At 31.4% G+C, this 19,502-nt stretch overlaps 2 protein-coding genes across 2 annotated transcripts; one reads left to right on the top strand and one right to left on the bottom strand.

Annotated features, from left to right (window-relative positions):
- Positions 1-255: 255 nt before the first annotated feature.
- Positions 256-5,621, top strand: LOC25500450 (receptor-like serine/threonine-protein kinase ALE2). Its single transcript, XM_039828568.1, has 9 exons — positions 256-942; positions 1,678-1,983; positions 2,090-2,191; positions 2,584-2,691; positions 2,803-3,174; positions 3,296-3,589; positions 3,730-4,122; positions 4,229-4,472; positions 4,642-5,621. Exons 1-9 carry the CDS (start codon positions 867-869, stop codon positions 5,315-5,317), a joined length of 2,571 nt encoding a protein of 856 aa, XP_039684502.1. The 5' UTR covers positions 256-866; the 3' UTR covers positions 5,318-5,621.
- Positions 5,622-6,049: 428 nt separating this feature from the next.
- Positions 6,050-12,962, bottom strand: LOC25500449 (protein HOTHEAD). The gene is made up of 6 exons (XM_013588869.3): positions 12,777-12,962; positions 11,737-12,094; positions 8,256-8,566; positions 7,568-7,953; positions 6,640-7,208; positions 6,050-6,332 (listed from the first exon to the last, which is right to left on the bottom strand). The coding sequence occupies exons 1-6, from the start codon at positions 12,856-12,858 to the stop codon at positions 6,278-6,280; spliced, it is 1,761 nt and encodes a 586-aa protein (XP_013444323.1). The 5' UTR covers positions 12,859-12,962; the 3' UTR covers positions 6,050-6,277.
- Between the last annotated feature and the right edge of the window lie 6,540 nt (positions 12,963-19,502).

Genomic DNA, 19,502 nt, shown 5'->3' with positions numbered 1-19,502 from the left:
TTTTTTTTCTTTTGATAGAAAGATAAAAATTCTACTTTAGGGTAAACCACTCCTTTATAGTATAATGTTTTAAGCATATTAATTAGATTTACCGGTTGAACTAGTCACACCGACAAATGGCAATTTCAAACATTATTTGCTTTAACTAAAGTCCTGTATGAGCACGTGTGATTAAAACAATCTATAAACTTGCTAATATATGTATTAAGGTTTTCTCTTTAATTTGTTTCCTTCATTTTAGTTGCTAAATTGTATTTTAACCTTTACCTTTATTGTTAAGCCATTCCCATTAATCAAGATAGCCAATCCCAAAGTCCTACTACTAATTGTCCAAGTGGATCATTACCTTGATAAACTGAAAACAAAGTCAAGCATTAAGGTCTTAGTTAATCAATTCAATCCAATTAATCTCTTACTTTATAGTCAATATTTATGACTTTTCTCTTTCTCTCTCTCTCTCTCTCAATCAAGCACATTCATATTACATATGCACAACCCCACCAACTCTACTGAAGTGTTTACTGATCTTTTGTTATGCTTAAAGTGAAGTGGGGTTATGCTTTTTTGTTTCATCTCTTACTTACATTTTTCTCTCTAAAACAATGATCACACTACTTTCACAATTCTCATGTCTTCAATGATTAATGTTTAATAACATGAAACTTTGGTGTTTTCCACCAAATTCAGTTTTGTACTATTACTGACCTGTCTTGAAACATAGGTTTATGTTTTACTTTCACATGCATTCTAGTTTTGCTTCATAGGTTTCTGTTTCTACTAGATTCTCTTCAATTTTGTTCTGTCATTGGTTTTTTGGTGAAAGCTGAGAGATTTTCTCTATTGATCTAGCTCTTCTTTAGCAGAAAATGGGAGTGTTTCTAATTTTTCTGATATTTATGCTACATTTTGTCCTCAGTAATCAACAGCTTCATGAATTTTCAGGTATGAATGAGTATAATTCATGTGTTTTAAGTTCTTGAATTGGTCATGAAAATGAAATTTGTTGTAGTAATTAACATATTGTAAGTATTTGGATATTTATAATCTATAATGATAATGGGTTTATATTATGATTCTCTCTCTTAAAGATGAATGTTAGTGTAATTGTTATTCTATACAATCTTTTTATTTTGTACTGTTTGGTATGAAACATTTCAACAACATTGGACAACTATAATTAGTGTGTAAGTTAAAATTACTTAAAAAAGATACTTTAAGTGAACATTGGATCAAGATCATTGATTTAGTTGGTTTGATCCTATGTTGTCAATTGGTGAAATAACATTTTGTTCAAATTCTGCTACGATATAGAAACTATTTGACAACACTTTGTACTAAATCGCGTATGATAGAACAAAAGCAATTTGTTGAAATCCATCTATACCATAGCGTTATAGCGCTGCTATGGCCATATTTGACAACATTGGTTTGATCTCTGACTTACACTATATGCTTAACAGAGGGATTCTAAGAAACAAAATTAGGGGTAATGACTGTACATTTTTGTATTAGTTGTATGAATTTAACATTATGCTTCAGAACAGGTTGAAGATCGTAAATAAGGTCTAGAAAATCTGGGGAATTTTACGTTAACTAATTTTATAGTTGATAAAATATTATTTAGGAAAGTTCATGCTAGAAATTATCCTAAATTGAAGTTCATTTTTACACTTGTAGACACCAATCTACCTCATTTCAGAACCAGAAGTCATTTAAGTATTGCAGTCCCGCCAACAGTGTCTTCTTCTCATGTTCGTTCAAGTATTGCACAACCACCTGACAAGTCATCGTCCGGCGTTCCTAGAAGTATTGCATTTCCACATTCCAAGTCACCTGACAAAGCTCCTAGAAAGGTATGGAAACATGGTTCTTTGGGTTCTCCAATATCACATCATAAGCATCATCATCATTCCCGAATAAAGAACGAAAATCGTACTCCAGGGACGAACTCTCCAATCCAGGCTCCTTCTTACAGCAGTCAAGGTTTGATTCACTCCCTGAAAGTGCTTAAATAAAATTACCACCTAAACTTTTTACTGAAATGTCAATATTGATTTCGTTTATTCTATAAAATTATCTTGTATAATAGGTCCTTCAGTTTTCAAAGCACAACCTCCTTTCTCTTCACCGAAGAGCAAGTTTATTCATGCACCTGCACCGTCACCAGCATTTTGGTCAGGCCATCTGGATGGTATAAAATCCTTATTTATTAATGTCATCGACTTTAATTATACTCTTTCATTTCATCCATCTTTCTTTTTTATTAGCATTTACAGTCACCAAAGGTTTGATTTTATCCTTTGTTGAATATGGCACCTAGTTAATGATAAGTGAACAGGCCAATTGAGCGAAGAGAGAGAGGCTCGCCCTTTAGACCGTAGTATTGATATACAAGTTTTACTCCGTAAACCTTAAGTTTTGATATTATAATGCAAAGGATTGGCAACTGCTCTGCAGTTGGAGGTGTAGGCAAAATTGGCTGAATTTCGTTACCAAGCATTGTGTGTTCTTTTTCTACGTTTATCGTTTCATTTTTTTGAACTGGAATTGCTGTTCTAACATCCTTTGTTCATCAATCATCAGTGCCGTATCCTTCGCCTAGAATTTCACCTCTAGGTTCACCATTGAACAAGATTAAGACTCCACCACCAGCATATACATTGGTTCTTCCCCCTCCACCTCCTAATAAAGGTATTCTAAACTTAATCCTGCATCTATATTAGCCAAAGTTTTATTTAAATACACATGCGCCTTCCTTTATAATCATTTCAATAATGCTATCTGATGTTGATCCTCCTGCAGATTGCTTGTCCGTTACTTGTTCGGAGCCGTTGACATACACACCTCCTGGATCACCTTGTGGTTGTGTATGGCCACTTCAAGTTAAACTCCGCATTGGTATTTCAATATACAAGTGTTTTCCTCTTGTTTCAAAGCTAGCTGATGAAATTGCAGCGAGTGCTATGCTGAACCATACACAAGTTCGTATTATGGGAGCCGATGCAGCTAACCAGCAACTAGATAAGACCAATATTATCATAAACTTGGTACCTAAAGGCGTAAAATTTGACAATACTGCAGCATTTTTAATATACAAGAAATTCTGGCACAGGGAGATTCTAATAGATGATTCCCTCTTTGGTGCTTATGAAGTACTTTATGTTCATTATCCAGGTTATATATTGATTACAAGTTTGTTATGATTATTTATGTTAGAAAGTGACTTTTTGTAGTATGTTTGGTTTCGTTAGTAGATATCTCTCTTTAGATTTATATTTTCGCATACTGCATGCAGGTCTTCCGCCATCTCCACCTTCAATTCCCTCAGGTGTTTCTAGTATAGATGATGGTCCAAATCCTGGTCGTGACAACAACGGAATGATGATGAAACCTTTAGGAGTAGCTTTACCAAACAAAGAAAAAGAAGGGAGCAACGGAAGAATGATTTTTATAATTGTACTGTCATCAATTACTGCTTTTGTTCTATTCCTTGGACTTGCTTGGCTTTGTCTGTTGAAATACAGTTGTTGTACTCATCAACATGAACACGTTTCAGATAGCTTAATGTCAACTTCTTCAAAACAGTTAAGTAAGTCCAATTACCAACTCGGTAAAAGCTTTATTGATAGTTTAGAATATATTATACAAAATAAAGATCCTGTTTTCTTTAAGCATCATAAAATGGAATCAAAGGATGCTATTTTATAGAATTTGGTTTGAATGTGGCAGGGGTTTCCGGGTCATTAAATCATGGGATTATGTCAGGATCTGGATCACGATCCTTCAATTCAGGAATGATAGCATATACAGGGTCCGCCAAGAATTTTACCTTGAATGACTTAGAGAAAGCAACAAATAACTTTGACACTTCTAGAATATTAGGAGAAGGTGGCTTTGGACTTGTTTACAAAGGTGTTCTAAATGATGGGAGAGACGTAGCAGTAAAGATTCTCAAAAGAGAGGATCGACGTGGTGGCCGCGAATTCCTGGCAGAAGTTGAGATGCTTAGCCGACTGCACCATAGAAATTTAGTTAAATTGATAGGTATATGCATAGAGAAACAAACTCGTTGCCTAGTCTATGAGCTTGTCCCTAATGGAAGTGTGGAATCCCACTTGCATGGTAAGCAAACCCACACTTCAAGAATTTCATCAACACTTATGTAAGTAAGTCAGTGGTGATCATTTCTTTTCAGATACTGACTTCTGAGTAATCTCTATTTTACCAGGTGCTGACAAGGAAAGCGATCCATTGGATTGGAATGCCCGGATGAAGATTGCTCTTGGTGCAGCTCGGGGATTGGCTTATCTGCACGAAGATTCCAATCCTTATGTCATACACCGGGACTTCAAGTCCAGTAACATCTTGTTGGGACATGATTTTACAGCCAAGGTTTCAGATTTTGGATTGGCTAGAACAGCTCTGGAAGATGGAAACAAGCACATCTCCACACATGTCATGGGAACATTCGGGTAATAATCCCTTTGCTAGTTGCTAGCACTTTCATTTCATGTTGATGCGTCTTTTCCGTATATGTTTACTTTTGAACCAGGGTTCATATGAATGGTTATATTAGAATTCTTAATAATAATTCTCTAGAATGAAAACTGAATTAATCTCAATGCCATCATGTTTTTGCAGCTACTTAGCTCCTGAATATGCAATGACAGGTCATCTTCTCGCCAAAAGTGATGTTTACAGTTACGGAGTTGTACTCCTTGAGCTCCTAACCGGTAGAAAGCCTGTGGATTTGTCACAACCAGCAGGTCAAGAAAATCTCGTGACATGGGTCCGTCCACTTCTCACGAGTGACGAAGGCTTGCAAACAATCATAGACCCATTCGTAAAGCCAAACATATCCATTGATACTGTCGTAAAGGTTGCAGCGATTGCTTCCATGTGCGTTCAACCAGAAGTATCTCAACGACCTTTCATGGGAGAAGTTGTTCAAGCATTGCAGCTTGTATGCAGCGAATTTGAGGAAACAAACTACGTAAGATCAGGTAGTTTTCAAAAAGAGAGTCTTGTAACTAATGTCGAAGGTAAGTTTTTCGAGGTTTCAGATGAGAGAGTAGAGTTTTCGGAGTATCAAAAAACACTTCATGCCTATCAATCTGGTGATGAAAAGTTAAGATTATCAGATTCAGAGTTGCTCAGCACTTCAGGTCAAGAATTTGAGTCATTCAGGAGGCAATCCACTTCAGGGCCTATTACCACCGAGAAGAAAAGACATTTCTGGAAAAATTTGAGAGGTTTGTCTAAAGGTAGCACAAGTGAACATGGATTTTCAACTAAACTATGGCCTGGATCCCATTAAGTCACCACTTCCTGAAAACAAATAATGATGAAAATGGACTTATGTTTATTACTGAGACAGAAGTTTATGATTTGGTTGCATTTTCTTATACTGTTATAGAAAAAATGGCATATTTTTTCATGCTCAAAACCAAAAAGCAGCCATCTTTGTTGGTTACAAACTTATGGAGCAAAATGAATAAAATTGTGTCCTTGTATAAGCTATTTTATGTTACCATTGAATTATAGAAACTTATGGTGTATCATATCTTTCCTAAGCTCCTAAAGTAAATAGTCAAGCCAATACAAAAGAACTTTATTTTGAATTTCAGTGCAGTCCAACAATATTTTCTATGCTAAAATAATAAAGAAATTCATTTGATTCATTTCTTTTACATCTTTTTTGGTTATATATAACCAATATCAGGTCTAGGCTAACTTTGACATTATAATGAATACTTAATTTTCTGCTCAAGAGGTACATTTTTAAATTAATTCTCTGGAACTTATTTAAACATGTACAAATTTGTTCAAAGGAGTATAGTTACACATAATGCAGATATTTTAAATGAGTGATGGAAAGAAACAACTTCTAGGCATATTTTGTGTAGTTATTATACTCTCGATCTTTAATTGGACACTACCATTTTGCTTGCTTTTCAAAAACTAAAAAAATCAATTGTTTTCAAGTTTTAATGCCTAATGAAAAAATAGATTTTACCAACTCAAAATGACTACTCTTTTTCCCTTGAAATAGAGGTTAAAATAAGCCACTATACTCAAAAAGCTAAGACTTTGTTGATTACTAATAATCACTGTATTCTAGAAATTACACCAAGAATAAACTAAATTCATTTCCAATTCTACAGCCAATTGTTTTTTCTTTTCTTTTTGATATGCAACAGCTTCTTTTATCTTCATATTACATACTTTTGTTGGTTTTTTCAATACTTGAAGTGATCTTCACACAGCAAAATCCTCCTTATATACCAGCCAATCTTCCCAACCTACCTCTCAAAATCTTCACTCCCATGTACCTGTACAAACATAAATACATTATTCATATGCAAATTTTGTAATCTGTATCATAACTTGTGTAATTAGATTTTAGGGTTAAATATATTTTTAGTCAGTATAGTTATATTAAATTTTTTTTTTGGTCCTTGTACCCACTTTTAAGTCTCTACAAATTACAAAATCGTATACTTCTAGGGACTAAAAAGTGGATACCGGAACTAAAACCAAAAAATGTAAATTTTACAAAGACTAAAAACATATCTAGATTTTATAAAAACACATGTTTATCAGTTTTATGAATATAATTCATGCATGCATTATGCATACCTTCCCATCATCATCACAGTGGCTTGAGGATTTGTTCCTGGTGATTCAGTAAACGTTGAACCATCGACGACTCGGAGTCTGTCAACGTCAAGAACCTTATAATCAGGGCTAACTACCTTTCCCACATGACATCCACCATGGTAATGCCAAATTGTGATGACAGTGTCTTTGCAGAACTGCTCTAGGGAAGATGTGTCATTGGCATGTTTTGGTATGAAGTTGACAGTAGTCTTCACACTAAGGTTAAGAAGTCTCTCTGCGGTTTCTCTTTTACATAATGTGTAGTTTGTGAAGTGTTCTGACTGGACTACTTTAATGGCCATGCTGATCCCTTCGACGCAGCGCTTTAAATCGTATGGATGACTGAAGTAGTTGAAGGTAACAGCAGGATTTTCATTCACATTGGTGTTGACCAACTTGAGCTCACCTACTGACCAAGCACTGCCAACTTTGGACAAGACAAAGCCTCCCTTGAATGCTTCAACAGGTATGTCTCGCTTATTCTTCTTGTAAGCTTCAATAGCTTCTATTGATCTTTGCTTGGGAGGAATTGTGTGAAGTTGTCCGATCTGGTTTATTGTGTAAAAATGAAAACAATTACTTCTGGTTTCTAATCTACTATGCACATTTGCTTAAGGGCCTATTAGGTTTGAGAAAATTTTTACTGTTTTCATTTTTAATTATGAAACAGTCATATAGTTTGCACTCTATTTCTTGATTTTAACGATTTGTACAAGAAACGGTGGAAACAGCTACAAATCATTGAAATCAAGAAACAAAGTGAAAACATCAGACGATTTTATAATTAGAAGTGAAAAATGAAAACGAAAAAATATAAATTGTTTTCTCAAACCAAACAGGCCATAAGGATTCAAAAAGTGATTATTTTAACTTTATTTTAAGAAATTATAGAAATATTATTGCATACCTCAGGTGACATGATACCATGATGGCAGTGAATGCTGCTGTTGGACTGACTAAATCCACTACTAGCCTCAATATATATACCTTTCTTGGTGATACCTACAGTTTGTATGAGTGACTGATGAACTGGCCTATTAGAAGGAACAAAAACTGTGTTCATAGGATTATCTATCATTCCCTTCCCAACAAAAGGATTGTTAAGGACCACTGAGATGTTCAAGTTCTGAAGTTCATCTTTAGGACCAATTCCACTTAGCAATAGCATTTGAGGAGACCCAATTGCCCCACTAGACAATATCACTTCACTTTGCATATCATTTCCCAACCTTGCCTCATGTTGTTTCCCATTTTCATCATTGAAAATAACCCCTATTGCTTTTGGTCTCTTACCTGCAAAAATAGGATATTGCCTATTTTAGTCATAAGTTACTTTGAAGGGCCTAATATGCCATAACGTTGGATTCGGACACCCTGCAGTCAGAATTTTCAGTTGTCATCGCAGTCAGTCTATCTAAGCCATTGATAGATATTATATGGCTAACATCATGACTGTTTCCAATCAGTAACTCGAATTATCTACTATTCGATCTTTATCGACGACTGAGATCACTGACTGCATGAAATTCGTTTCGCATAAATTTTAAGTATATGTTTAACTCTTTGACTTAAAATATCTTATATAGTATATGTACCTGTTGTATCAAAAACAATCTTTTGGACAGTAGCATGAACCAAAACAGTAAGTTTGTCAGGGTTTCCAGAAGCAAGAAGTTCGGCAGCTGTGTGTCGGCGACCAAATCTGTCGAAAATGGTTCCGCCGACTTTTGTTCCATATATATGATCATAGGTGAAACCATTAAAAGGAGAGACTCCATTGTCTATAAGGCTGTCCCTAACTGCTCTTTGAAATGGTGAAAACTTTGGACGATGAACAATTTGCTTCTCAACCCAAGGGTATGACTCATTTACTAGCTTCACATCCCACCCTGCCTTGTTTATAAACCTGCATGTCATATTCCATATAAGTTTTTAGATTTAATTAATATGCCTTATTAGAGTATATTTTTTTACAGATCAATCATAATCATCAGATCGTTAGAAATATTTGACTTCGATAACACTATCTTTAAATTTATATACATGATTGGTTGTGATTGTTTGACTTACATTGACGGGATGTGTATAATATTTGGAGAAACTAATTAATAGTAGTATATGAATTGAATAAATAAAAAAGAATTTTCCAATTAGTAAAGAACTTAATTAAATTAAGTGGCTGGAAAAGTATTGCAACTAGTTACAGCAAATGTAGGGACCTTGCTAGGAAAAAACTGGAGCCATATTTTACTCAAAAGAGTAGTGATATTTGAACAATCATTTGATATAATTTTTGTGACAACTTCTTCTCTCTCTATCTTTTCATTGGTCAAAAACAATGGAGAGAGAAAAAGGAAGAGAGAGAATAAGATAATAATGTGAATATGAGAGAGAAAGTTGTCACAAAGTGGTTGTACAAATATCATTTCTCTACTCAAAATGTCTTCTATCGATTAAACCGCTGCATGTGTTAGTTGCAGCCTCTCATTAATAATATTATTGTAACTGTAATAACCACTTTTGAAAATGGCATAGAAATTGTATATATTTATGTTTGAAAATAAATAAAGATTAGATTAATATACACTTTTATTTTTAGGGTAGACTAATATACACTGTTAATATAAAAAATATATAGAGTTGTCAATTTATGTAAGCAACAAAATTTGGCCTAAACCATGTTTAGGCTAGAGATCATCCACTCAAATAAGCTTCAAATCCTGTGAATTTTTTTAAACTAGAAACTTTTCTACTATACACCAATTAAATTTAATAAGGATTAAATATGTTTTTAGTTGTCTAAAATTTTCCTTCAAGTTTTAGTCCCTATAAAATTTTCAATCACTACTTTTGGTATCTATTTTTAAGTTAATTTTAGTATTTTTTTTTTTAATGAAATTTAGCATAAATGTGTAGAATATTGTAAAAATCTTTCATAAAAAAAAAATAGAATTTTTTAACAAAACATAAATTTAATATGAATTTTTAACCATAAAATATCATATTAAATTCATGTTTTGTTAAAAAAATTCTAAATGTTTTTGGGAGAGATTCTTATAATATTATGAATTTTTCTGCAAAATTTTACTCAAAAATATGAATTCTACATATGAGTTTACTTTAAAGAAGGGACCAAAAGTGAAGATGAAAAATATTTGAGGACTAAAAGTTGAAGGAAAATTTTAGAGGGACGAAAACAAAAAGTTGGTATATTTATAGAAATCAAAAATATATTTTACCCTAAACTTAATTGGGTAAAATATTTTTTTACAGCAAAACACATACTTATTAAAGCTAAACCCTAAACCCTACTAAGTTGGACACAATCTCATCCCAAATATAAAATATTTAGGCGCATACACAAGAATGATAAAATTTAAAAGAGAAATAATTTATCGTTTCTCTTTTAAATTTTATGTGTGTGCTCAATTAAATTTTAATTAGGATAAGACTCCCTCCCTAATTCAACGTACAAGGAATACTAATAGCTCCTGTGGTTCATATTTCCTAATAAGGACCATGGAATCTAAAGAGCACCTTAATGACTTTTTCACCAAAATTGGAGGCTTTCCTTGTAACAATGAATGTATTTCCTTCAGATCTGGACCCTCTTACCTAATCACTATCAAAGGACCACATGTAGCATTTAATTTAATTTAACTAAATAGAGAAGAGTTTCGTCTAAGAAATGTGCAAACATAAATGTCACCAATATAAGGGTGGTTCACTATTTACTATATTTATCCTAAACAATCAATTCCTAATGGAAGGATTTGTAACCATTTTTTCTTTCTTGAATTCTTAATGACAATTTTGTACAAACATTTTCTTTCCCTTTTTTACTTTCTTGTTGATGCTTCTAACATTTCAATGTACTAGAAGTAGCTATTTTCTTAGCAAATTACTTAAATAGGTATTTATTATCATATCCAAATATTAAGCATAGGAATTAGGATGATTTGTTGTGGGACTAATTATTAAGCACAATCAAACATATTGTTGCAAAATGTTAGTAATTAGAGGGAGAAAAGTTAACCAGGGTTTCTAATTTTATTCTATTTGACTGGAGTTTGAAGATGTGACATGTGGGTGAAATGCATAACACTATCTAGTTGTTAAACATTATTATACTAAAGATTGTGACCTACCCTTATACTAAAGTTTGAAGATGTAATAATGTCTTCAATTGAACCGAACTATTTTTTTTTTTAAATTGAGAATAGAATATTTAACTACTAGCTTTTCAATAAATTTACTACAATTTCAACATGAAAGTAATTAAATCGAGCATTGTTCTTTACCACAATTTTATTTTCTTCCCACGCAAACAACTTTTCTTTCTTTTCTTAAAGACATTCAAGGTGTGTTGAGATGCAAATTTATTAGGTGTGTACCATAGGTAGTAAATAGTTATAAGAATATCAGTAAACAAATCATATATAGAAATGGAAAAATACATTTAAACATCCCTATGTTCTATAATTTGTATTTTTTATTCTTTTTTTAAATATAACTCTAGCATTAAATGTTCGGATAAACTATTCAAAAAGTAACTTTAATAACTGCTCAAAAAAAAAAAAGTAACTTTAATAATAAAAAAAATTAGGGAGCTTTAATAATAAAATAAAAATGTAACTTTTGCATGTATATTATTTTATTTTTTGACAGGGTATGTGTATTTATTATCAAACATGGAAGAATAAAACACTGACATATAATCAACACATATCATATGACACATACATATCCTAGATGCAATGTATTCTTCTCAAAAAAAAAAATATTAATAAAATATGGATCACCTGTAATATTTGTACATCTTAAATTTATTTACGCATATTCAACACCTCATTTTTTCTCTTCCTATCACGTCATCAATCTATCACATATATCGAATCATTTTTTATATCTCTATTTCTCTTAATGCATATGTATACACGTTTGGCTTTGGGTTGTCTAAGAAATTTTTTCTAATATGGATAGCAATAATCTAAAAGAAAGACATATTTTCATTCAAATAATGAAAAGTGGAAGTTAAAAAAAACAAAAATTGTATGAACTATGAAGTTTAATTACCTTGAGCTAGCTCTAGTATAGAAACCAGCATTGATAGAGCTACCACCACCTAAAACTCTTCCCCTTGCATTGAAAACTCCATCAGTTGAAACAAAATATTGAGAAGCTGAAGTTGGTGAAAGGTCTGCCAAGGTAATATGGAAGTTCTCAAGAAATGTTACATTTGGATTAGTGAAAGGAACACCACCTCTTTCAAGTACTAATACACTAAAGTTTTGAGATAATGTTGCAGCTAAAGGACACCCTGCAGTTCCACCTCCCACTATTATGTAATCATAAGCCTTGTTTATTGATGTAGTTGAAATTGATGGTGATGAAAATGTACTTGCTTTTTTAATAAAAGGGTACTCTTGTTTACCTGCAATTAATTTTTTTTTGTTAGTCCAATTTTAGTCTCTTAATTAGATTTCAATTTCAATCAATTATTAATGTTATAAATAATTTAAGAGATAATTAAAACCCTTTATCAAGAAGAGAAAAAATAAAAGTATTCAAAATCAATGAGAGTACTATTTTTATTTTATGGCCTAATTAGTTGTACAATTTTTATGAAACTTTCTTATAGCAAACTGATTTTTTTTTTCTTGTTAAATTGTTACCATGTAAGCTATAAGATAGTTTCATAAACTATTCTAGAGAGCTTATAAAAATAAGCTAAAAATGGCTTATGAACAGTCATAAGTTGTTTTTACAAGCTATCTTAAACAAGTTCAGAAGTGCGCGTTTGTGCCATTAGATAAGCTAAAAGACCCTTTCTCTCTATGTGATCTAGTCATGTATATGCTTATGCAAGTGAAATGGAACTTCATATGAAGGAAGAAGAAAACAGAACCACTAGTTGTATATTTCCTAAAAATTCTGAGATAAATTGATGCTACATACTACATTTACAAATTCATACCAAAATTGCAACCAAAAATGAAAGAGATTAGAATTTTGATGCCATGATCATCTAACAAAAGAAATTCATATGCAAAATGAAAGCGAATAATGTAAGAAAAATGTTATATAGATATTATAGAATGATGACAAGAATGAACCTTGACAATGAGGTAGAAAGTTGCAGTTCCATAGCCATAGAATTAAGCATAACAAGAATTTGACTGTACCAACTGAAGCCATTGGAATTTCACAGGCTATAGAAAAAGCACTCACTCACTCAAGAAGTTTCTTCTTTCCAACCAATAAGTGTCTGCCTCTGGTTGGTCTTGTTTTGTGTGTAACATCATATAAATACTTTAAAATATAATGCATCCTAACTAACCATATCAATATTAAGGATTAAATAATCTAGTATTAATTTGTGTGACAAATTAGGAGCAAAACTAAAATTAGCATCATATAATGTACCTCCCTAATTAGATTCAGCTCCCTACAGTTGGAAATTCTTAACATTCATGCAGTCGAAACATCAATGATCATGCGATCAAGATCAAACTATCTAAATTTAAATTTCGTATTTAAAAAATAATTGTAACTTTTTGGACCGTCTGATCTTGATTAAACCGTCACTAATGTCACAAATGTGTGGATGCACCTAAAACACTTGTAACTATAAGTGAATAAAGCATTTAATGAGGAAATGAATGCAGCGGTTAGAGTCAAGTGTCTCCAGCCGTTGGATTTGACAATGCATTTTCTGATCAAGTTTATACTAAACAGCTCATTCACCAGCCTATACAATGTGTAGTACTAGTAAAGTTCAATATTTAATATGCAACCGAAACTATACAATTTCTTTTATATTTTTCCCTTTTTTTAGTACAATATATTTTTCCTCTTTATTATGGTTGATTTTATAGAGAGAGCACTGTCTAGATATTGTCTCTTCAACTAACCATGGTACATGACTTAACAGCCATTAATTCCAATATTCATGGTCAGAAATTAGAAAAACAAAACTTATGTGATTTAACTAATGGTATATCTAGAAAAGGGAATTTTTTCCATCCCTTTTACTTTGTTTCCTTCTGAATTGACTTAGCAACATAAATTTATGTTTGTATAATGTCCACTACTAAAGGTATTCTTGAATGATTCCGTAAAAAAAATGGTATTCTTGAATGATTGTTTATCATGGAAGTTGATGTTAATGGGAGAGTAAATAACAATGCATATGAAATTACTAACTCCTTTAATAGGAACTTAATTTTGGTGTAAAAGGAGCAATGCCAACTTTGATATATTCTATTGTGCAACTGATTCTGCCAACATGTAGGGTACAAGAACATTTTTTTGTTTAGGGAAGAGGTTTAGAAAGCCACACTTTCAAGATGGATTAACACACCCAAAGATATGAGGGTGCGAATAGTGGGTAACTCAAATCTTAATAAATGTAAGGACATATTTATTGAATTTGTATAGGGTTTTCGAATTGTTAGATGGATGTTTATATGTGGTTGGACACCTTCGTTTTTTGAAATATACCTTTAAGACTAGGATCTAAACTCGTTAAATATGGTATATAAGTTGGATCTCACATAGCAATATGGAGATTAATCTCAAGACTTGCGTTAGTCATGAGTATTGAAGTTGTATTAGAGTCGCATATTATCAAATTTCACATATGAGGTTTGACATTCTCATTCTTAAAGTAATATTTTAATAGTGATTCACAAGTCCAACTAACAATAGTGAAAGGTGTTAGCGGTGCCGTATGAATTGGTTTTGTGGTAAAAAAAATTATCTGATACAAAGATTAAAATCACATGCGAATCGATTTTATTTGGATGACTTCTTTAAAAAGTCATTTTATCTGACTCAATTAAATACCGTTTTAATTTGGACTGATTTTCGATATATACAAATCATAATTATAAATACTCTATTAATACAATTGTAAACATGTTTATTTTAAGAGTCTCACATCGAATATGAGATGAGATGAGTTAGACCCTAAATTTCAACATATTGTCAGACCATCTCATATCCGATGTGAGGCTCTTAACAATTTGATGCAAAACATAACCTATAATATACTAAAAATTAACATAATATTGATTATGTTTCAAACATATGAAGAAAAAAAAATTCGATTAAATTAACCTAATTGTTAAATTTGAGGTCTAACTCATCATCACAAAACCAGCTTGTGAAGTAAGGAGTGCCTCCTCTTTATAAACTTTCATCAAGAGTCTCGTCTATTTGATGTGGGACTTGAGTTTTTTCCAATACTAACAAGTATTATTTAAAAAAAAAAAAAAACAACAAATATTATATTAAAGCCAATTTCATACGAATAAAAAATAGATTAATACTTTCAATAATACTTAATTTTTTGCGATTTTTGTTTATTTTTTAAATTAATTTACAGTTTTCGTTAAGATGGATTTTGATATTAGCCCGCCCAATTTTCATATTTACATTGCTTCTTTGACTTAAATTGTCAACTACTATAGGCATAAGAGTACAAAACATATTTAACCTCTGAATTTGTCTGATTTATCTGAAAATATGATGAGGTGAAGAATACAAAATATTGTTTCATCTGTGAACTTTGGGATCAGTTTGCACTTTTGTGTCAGCTTCAACTGAAAATTAAAAACATAAATAAATTTATTCAAGAAGAAATAAGAGAACTTTTTTCTATGCATGAACAAAATGGTAAGGTAAATTAAGATGAAGTCATGAAAGTAGCACAAGAGGAAGGAGTTGGCAATTTGTGGTGACAGATTCAACTTGTTGCATCACTAGGTAATGCCAAATATGGTTTAATATTTAATATTGTAAACATTGAGAAAAAAATTTCTCTTTGACAACCGAGTAACATTTATTTCCACATGCATGTATGACATAACATTGCTATATACAATTATGCATATCATTTTTTATTTTCCTTATTTTTAAGATGAAAATTCAAAATTGAGCTATTGTTGCTAGTTGCTACATATACAATACCAACTAACTTTATGTCATTTAATTAATTCTTGAGGCCAAAAAATAGGAATAGAAGACCCACCCCTACCCTTTCATGAATGACGTACACCTAAGTTGTTTGTTCTAAACTTCCAGAGCTGAGCTGTAAAGTATTGTGCCTCATACTCTAGCTGTAAATGCTATGTAAAAGATTGTGGTTATTGATAAAAAAAAATAACGTGAAACTTATACTTATGTCAATCGGGTAGGCATAGTATATTATGTAAGAAACTTGCCCTAAGACTTGGAAAATGTTGGAGAAGCATCTTTAACAAGTTGGAATGGGCAAAACATAGGTTGGAAAGTGAAGTGGTGAATAAATTCTTGCTCTTTAACACAGAAAAAGTGAAAAAAATAAAAAAAGTGTCTCACTTAATTTGGCTAGGCGACCGTTTGTTGTATATTTAAATAATGTTTGGTTTAGCGGTGACTTCAATATTCCTGTGTTTCAAAGTTGTTTAAACTTAAAAAATAGAAACTTTAATTTAAAAGTTTGGGTAAAACGCACGTTGGGTGAGGTATCCCACCGTAAAAACAAACACGCTATTAATTCGAAAAGAATAATGTCATCTTTAACACAAGCAACTAATTTTTTAAGATGGTTGATCGTTTTAAGTGTTTATCATGGTTTTAGTTTATTTGTAGGGATGAGAGAAATAAAAACTTAGTTTTTTAATGGATCGATCGACTAATTCACTTTAAACAGTTAGAATTGGTCATTTTGCAATGGTTTTAAGTATTCCTTGAACTGATTTTCAATGTAATTTTTGCTAATGAAAAAGAGTTAAATAATTTTTTTATTCTTATAAATATTCCAATTTTTATTTTAGGCTCCGTAAAATATTTCTTCAACTTTTGGTCTTCTAAAAATTTTACAACGTCATTTTGGGTCATGCTTTTAAACCAACCTATGTGTATCATTTAAAATTGTGAATGAATTTTTGCAATAATATTTGGAGTATTATAATAATCTCTTATAAAAAAAATTAGAATTTTTGTAACAAAATATGAATTTTTAAGAGACAAAAATATAAATTCATATTTAATACTTTTGCAAGAGAGGAGCCTATAGTGTACTAAACATTATTGCGGAAAAAATTTAAAATTTTGAATGATTCACATGAGTTTACTGAAAAAGCAGTGAGAAAAAAATGTGATGTAAAACTTTTTTAGGACAAAAAGTCAAAGAAATATTTTAGAGAAATTAAAAGAAAAAAATTTAAAATATTTATGGGGATAAAAACATATTTAACCCTAAAAAAATGTAAGGGCGGAGATTGAGTTATATAAAAATAGAAAGTTCGTATTGAAATATATTTTTTAAACTTTTGAAGATATGAATTTAAGAGATATTTACATCTCTAGTTCATTAACACGTGACTTAAGGACACATGTTACCATTTCATAATTTACAATTATGTTTAATGAATCATCAATCTTATGAGATCGAGTAGGTTAGTCTATCCGTCAAGAAAATTAACGGGGTGGTGGATTGAAGAGCTCCTTTACAATTTCACAACATTGTACATTGTTTGTTTTGGATCTTGTGTGATTCATTAGGTTTTCTCTCTTATAAATGGTGTTTTGTTGAGTTGAGAAGTGCGAGTGTTGTTTATGAACATATACGATAGAGATCTCAACTATATTGTCGGTCCTATCGACCATTAAGTCCTAACAAGTATAATCATTCATTTTTATATTAATTTGTAAGGGAAGAAAAAACTCAATTGAAGCATTTGAGTTTTTCTAAAAAAATTCAAGGGTCATGTTAACTTGTGCCTTAAGGGCACGAGTTAAGAAGTTAAAAATGGGATTAAAAAATAACTTTTGTATTGAAAAGATAAAATTTTAAACTTTTACTTTATTGAATGCAAAAATTTTAAGAAAAAGATTCTATGGTTGGTTTCTAAACTTGTGCCCTAAGGATATAATTTAGAGTAATGTTAACCGATGCCTTCGGGGCACTGGTTAAGGAAACAAATATAGTAATATTACATTGAAACTTATGCAGTCAACTCATTAAAAATCTAAAAAATATTTCTTTTAATTTTAAACTTTCCTTTTTGATTTCCTTAACCGGTCCCCGGGGTACCGGTTAACATAACCCTATAAGTTAGCATTTCTCAAATTTCAATTATCACATCCAAACACACACTCATGATTGCATGACCCTTTTTGACTTAATCTTGTGTGATTCATTAGGTTTTCTCTTTTATAATGATGTCTCGTTGAGTTGAGAAGTGTGAGTGTTGTTTATAAATATATATGCGATAAAGATCTCAACCATATTGTCAGTTCTATCGATCGTTAAGTCCTGACAAGTATACTCATTAATTTTGATTTTGATCTTAATTTGTAGACAAATGCTAACTTGTGCCCTCAAGGGCACATGTTAAGAAAGTCATTATAGAAATACACGCATCAAAAGTCGTGCATTCAACTTTTTAAATGTGGATCTTATTAACTAAGGCCTCCGGGCACTAGTTAAGGAAACAAAAAAGGAAATATTTGCATTGAAAACATAATTCTTTACACTTTTTTAACTTTGAGTATACAAGTTCCAAAGTCTTTATACTATATTTGGTTTCCTTAATGAGTGATCCGGAGCATTAGTTAACATACCCCTAACATTTTCTTTTAAATGTTAACATATTATATTTTTCAATGCAAAGTTGTTCTTTTTAAATTGTTTACATTTGTTTTCCAATGACACAAGTTAACCTGACTCTAATTTGTAAGGGAAGAAAAAAACTCATTAAAGCATTTGAGTTTCCCTAAAAATTTCAATTATCACACCGAAACACTTATGATTGCATGAACTTTTTTTGTACTAAATGATTTCATGACTTAATCTTACCATATTCCATTACTTTTCTCCATCGAGGCTAAATATTCATGAATTCGGTTCAACTTTCACAATCATCACAAATATATTTTTACTTTTCACTTTTCATCTACTTTTTATCATGAGTTATTGAAGGACAACCGAACCACACACTTAAACCTATTATGAACCGCTCAAACCATGTAACACATATATGCAGCTGTCGTTTTTTTCTTGATTTAGAGCAATACAGCAACCACATTCTTTGTCACATTGTAAAGGAAGGAAAGACTAGATGTTGTCACCGTTACTAGTACTAGTATGTGTTATTTTGATTTATGATAGTCACGTTCCTCCTTGACCTATAAAGTCACATTTCAACATAAATGCCGTTAAGGTTCGTGAATGAACAATGCCTTATAAATTTATAGATCATAATTAATGAAACAGATTGTGTTGAAATTAAGGCTCAATAATACAAACACGAATAATAGACCTTCAATAATACATATAGGATAAGATAGGAATCGCTTTGTGATAATAGTATAGTGTGGGTTAACTTAACCATTACATTAAAATGTCCACAAAGTCAATATATATATATTTTTTTTTACAAGCCAAAATGAAATATATTAGATTAAAATGAGTGGTTCATCTCACACAAAACGTGCAAAAGAAAACCATCCAAAAGTTTTTTATTGTACAATTAATCATAGAGACCATGGAAAAGTTCTCATCAAATTAAGTCAACTTTTTTATTGTTGACAGAACAGAATCATAGTATGCTTGGTGAGACAAAACTTGACCATATGTCACTTTTCACATTTTAATTATAGTTCAACGGTTCGAACAAGCTTTGTGTGAAAATAAACTGAGAGAAAATTTATCGTGGGAAGAATGAAAGTAACTTTCACTTTGTTTCCGCCATATCACAGGATTTATGTTTTCTCACAGAGAAAAAAAAATGATTAACAAAAATAAAAGAAACTGATGAATAAATAATAGGCTTTTAAAAAATCACAAGTCT

The sequence above is a fragment of the Medicago truncatula genome, chromosome 8, assembly GCF_003473485.1.
Source record: "Medicago truncatula cultivar Jemalong A17 chromosome 8, MtrunA17r5.0-ANR, whole genome shotgun sequence".
Lineage (NCBI taxonomy): Eukaryota > Viridiplantae > Streptophyta > Magnoliopsida > Fabales > Fabaceae > Medicago > Medicago truncatula.
Note: the sequence above shows the minus strand (reverse complement) of the source record. Positions and strands in the feature narration are given on the sequence as shown.

Excerpts from the sequence above, each read along its gene's own strand:
- LOC25500449 (XM_013588869.3), bottom strand. The coding sequence starts at position 12,858 with ATGGCTTCAGTTGGTACAGTCAAATTCTTGTTATGCTTAATTCTATGG. Across the intron at positions 7,954-8,255 it reads GATTGTTTTTGATACAACAG|GTAAGAGACCAAAAGCAATA; the intron begins GTACATATACTA and ends CTATTTTTGCAG. Across the intron at positions 7,209-7,567 it reads ATGGTATCATGTCACCTGAG|ATCGGACAACTTCACACAAT; the intron begins GTATGCAATAAT and ends ACAATAAACCAG.
- LOC25500450 (XM_039828568.1), top strand. The coding sequence starts at position 867 with ATGGGAGTGTTTCTAATTTTTCTGATATTTATGCTACATTTTGTCCTC. Across the intron at positions 2,692-2,802 it reads CCCTCCACCTCCTAATAAAG|ATTGCTTGTCCGTTACTTGT; the intron begins GTATTCTAAACT and ends ATCCTCCTGCAG. Across the intron at positions 4,123-4,228 it reads TGTGGAATCCCACTTGCATG|GTGCTGACAAGGAAAGCGAT; the intron begins GTAAGCAAACCC and ends CTATTTTACCAG.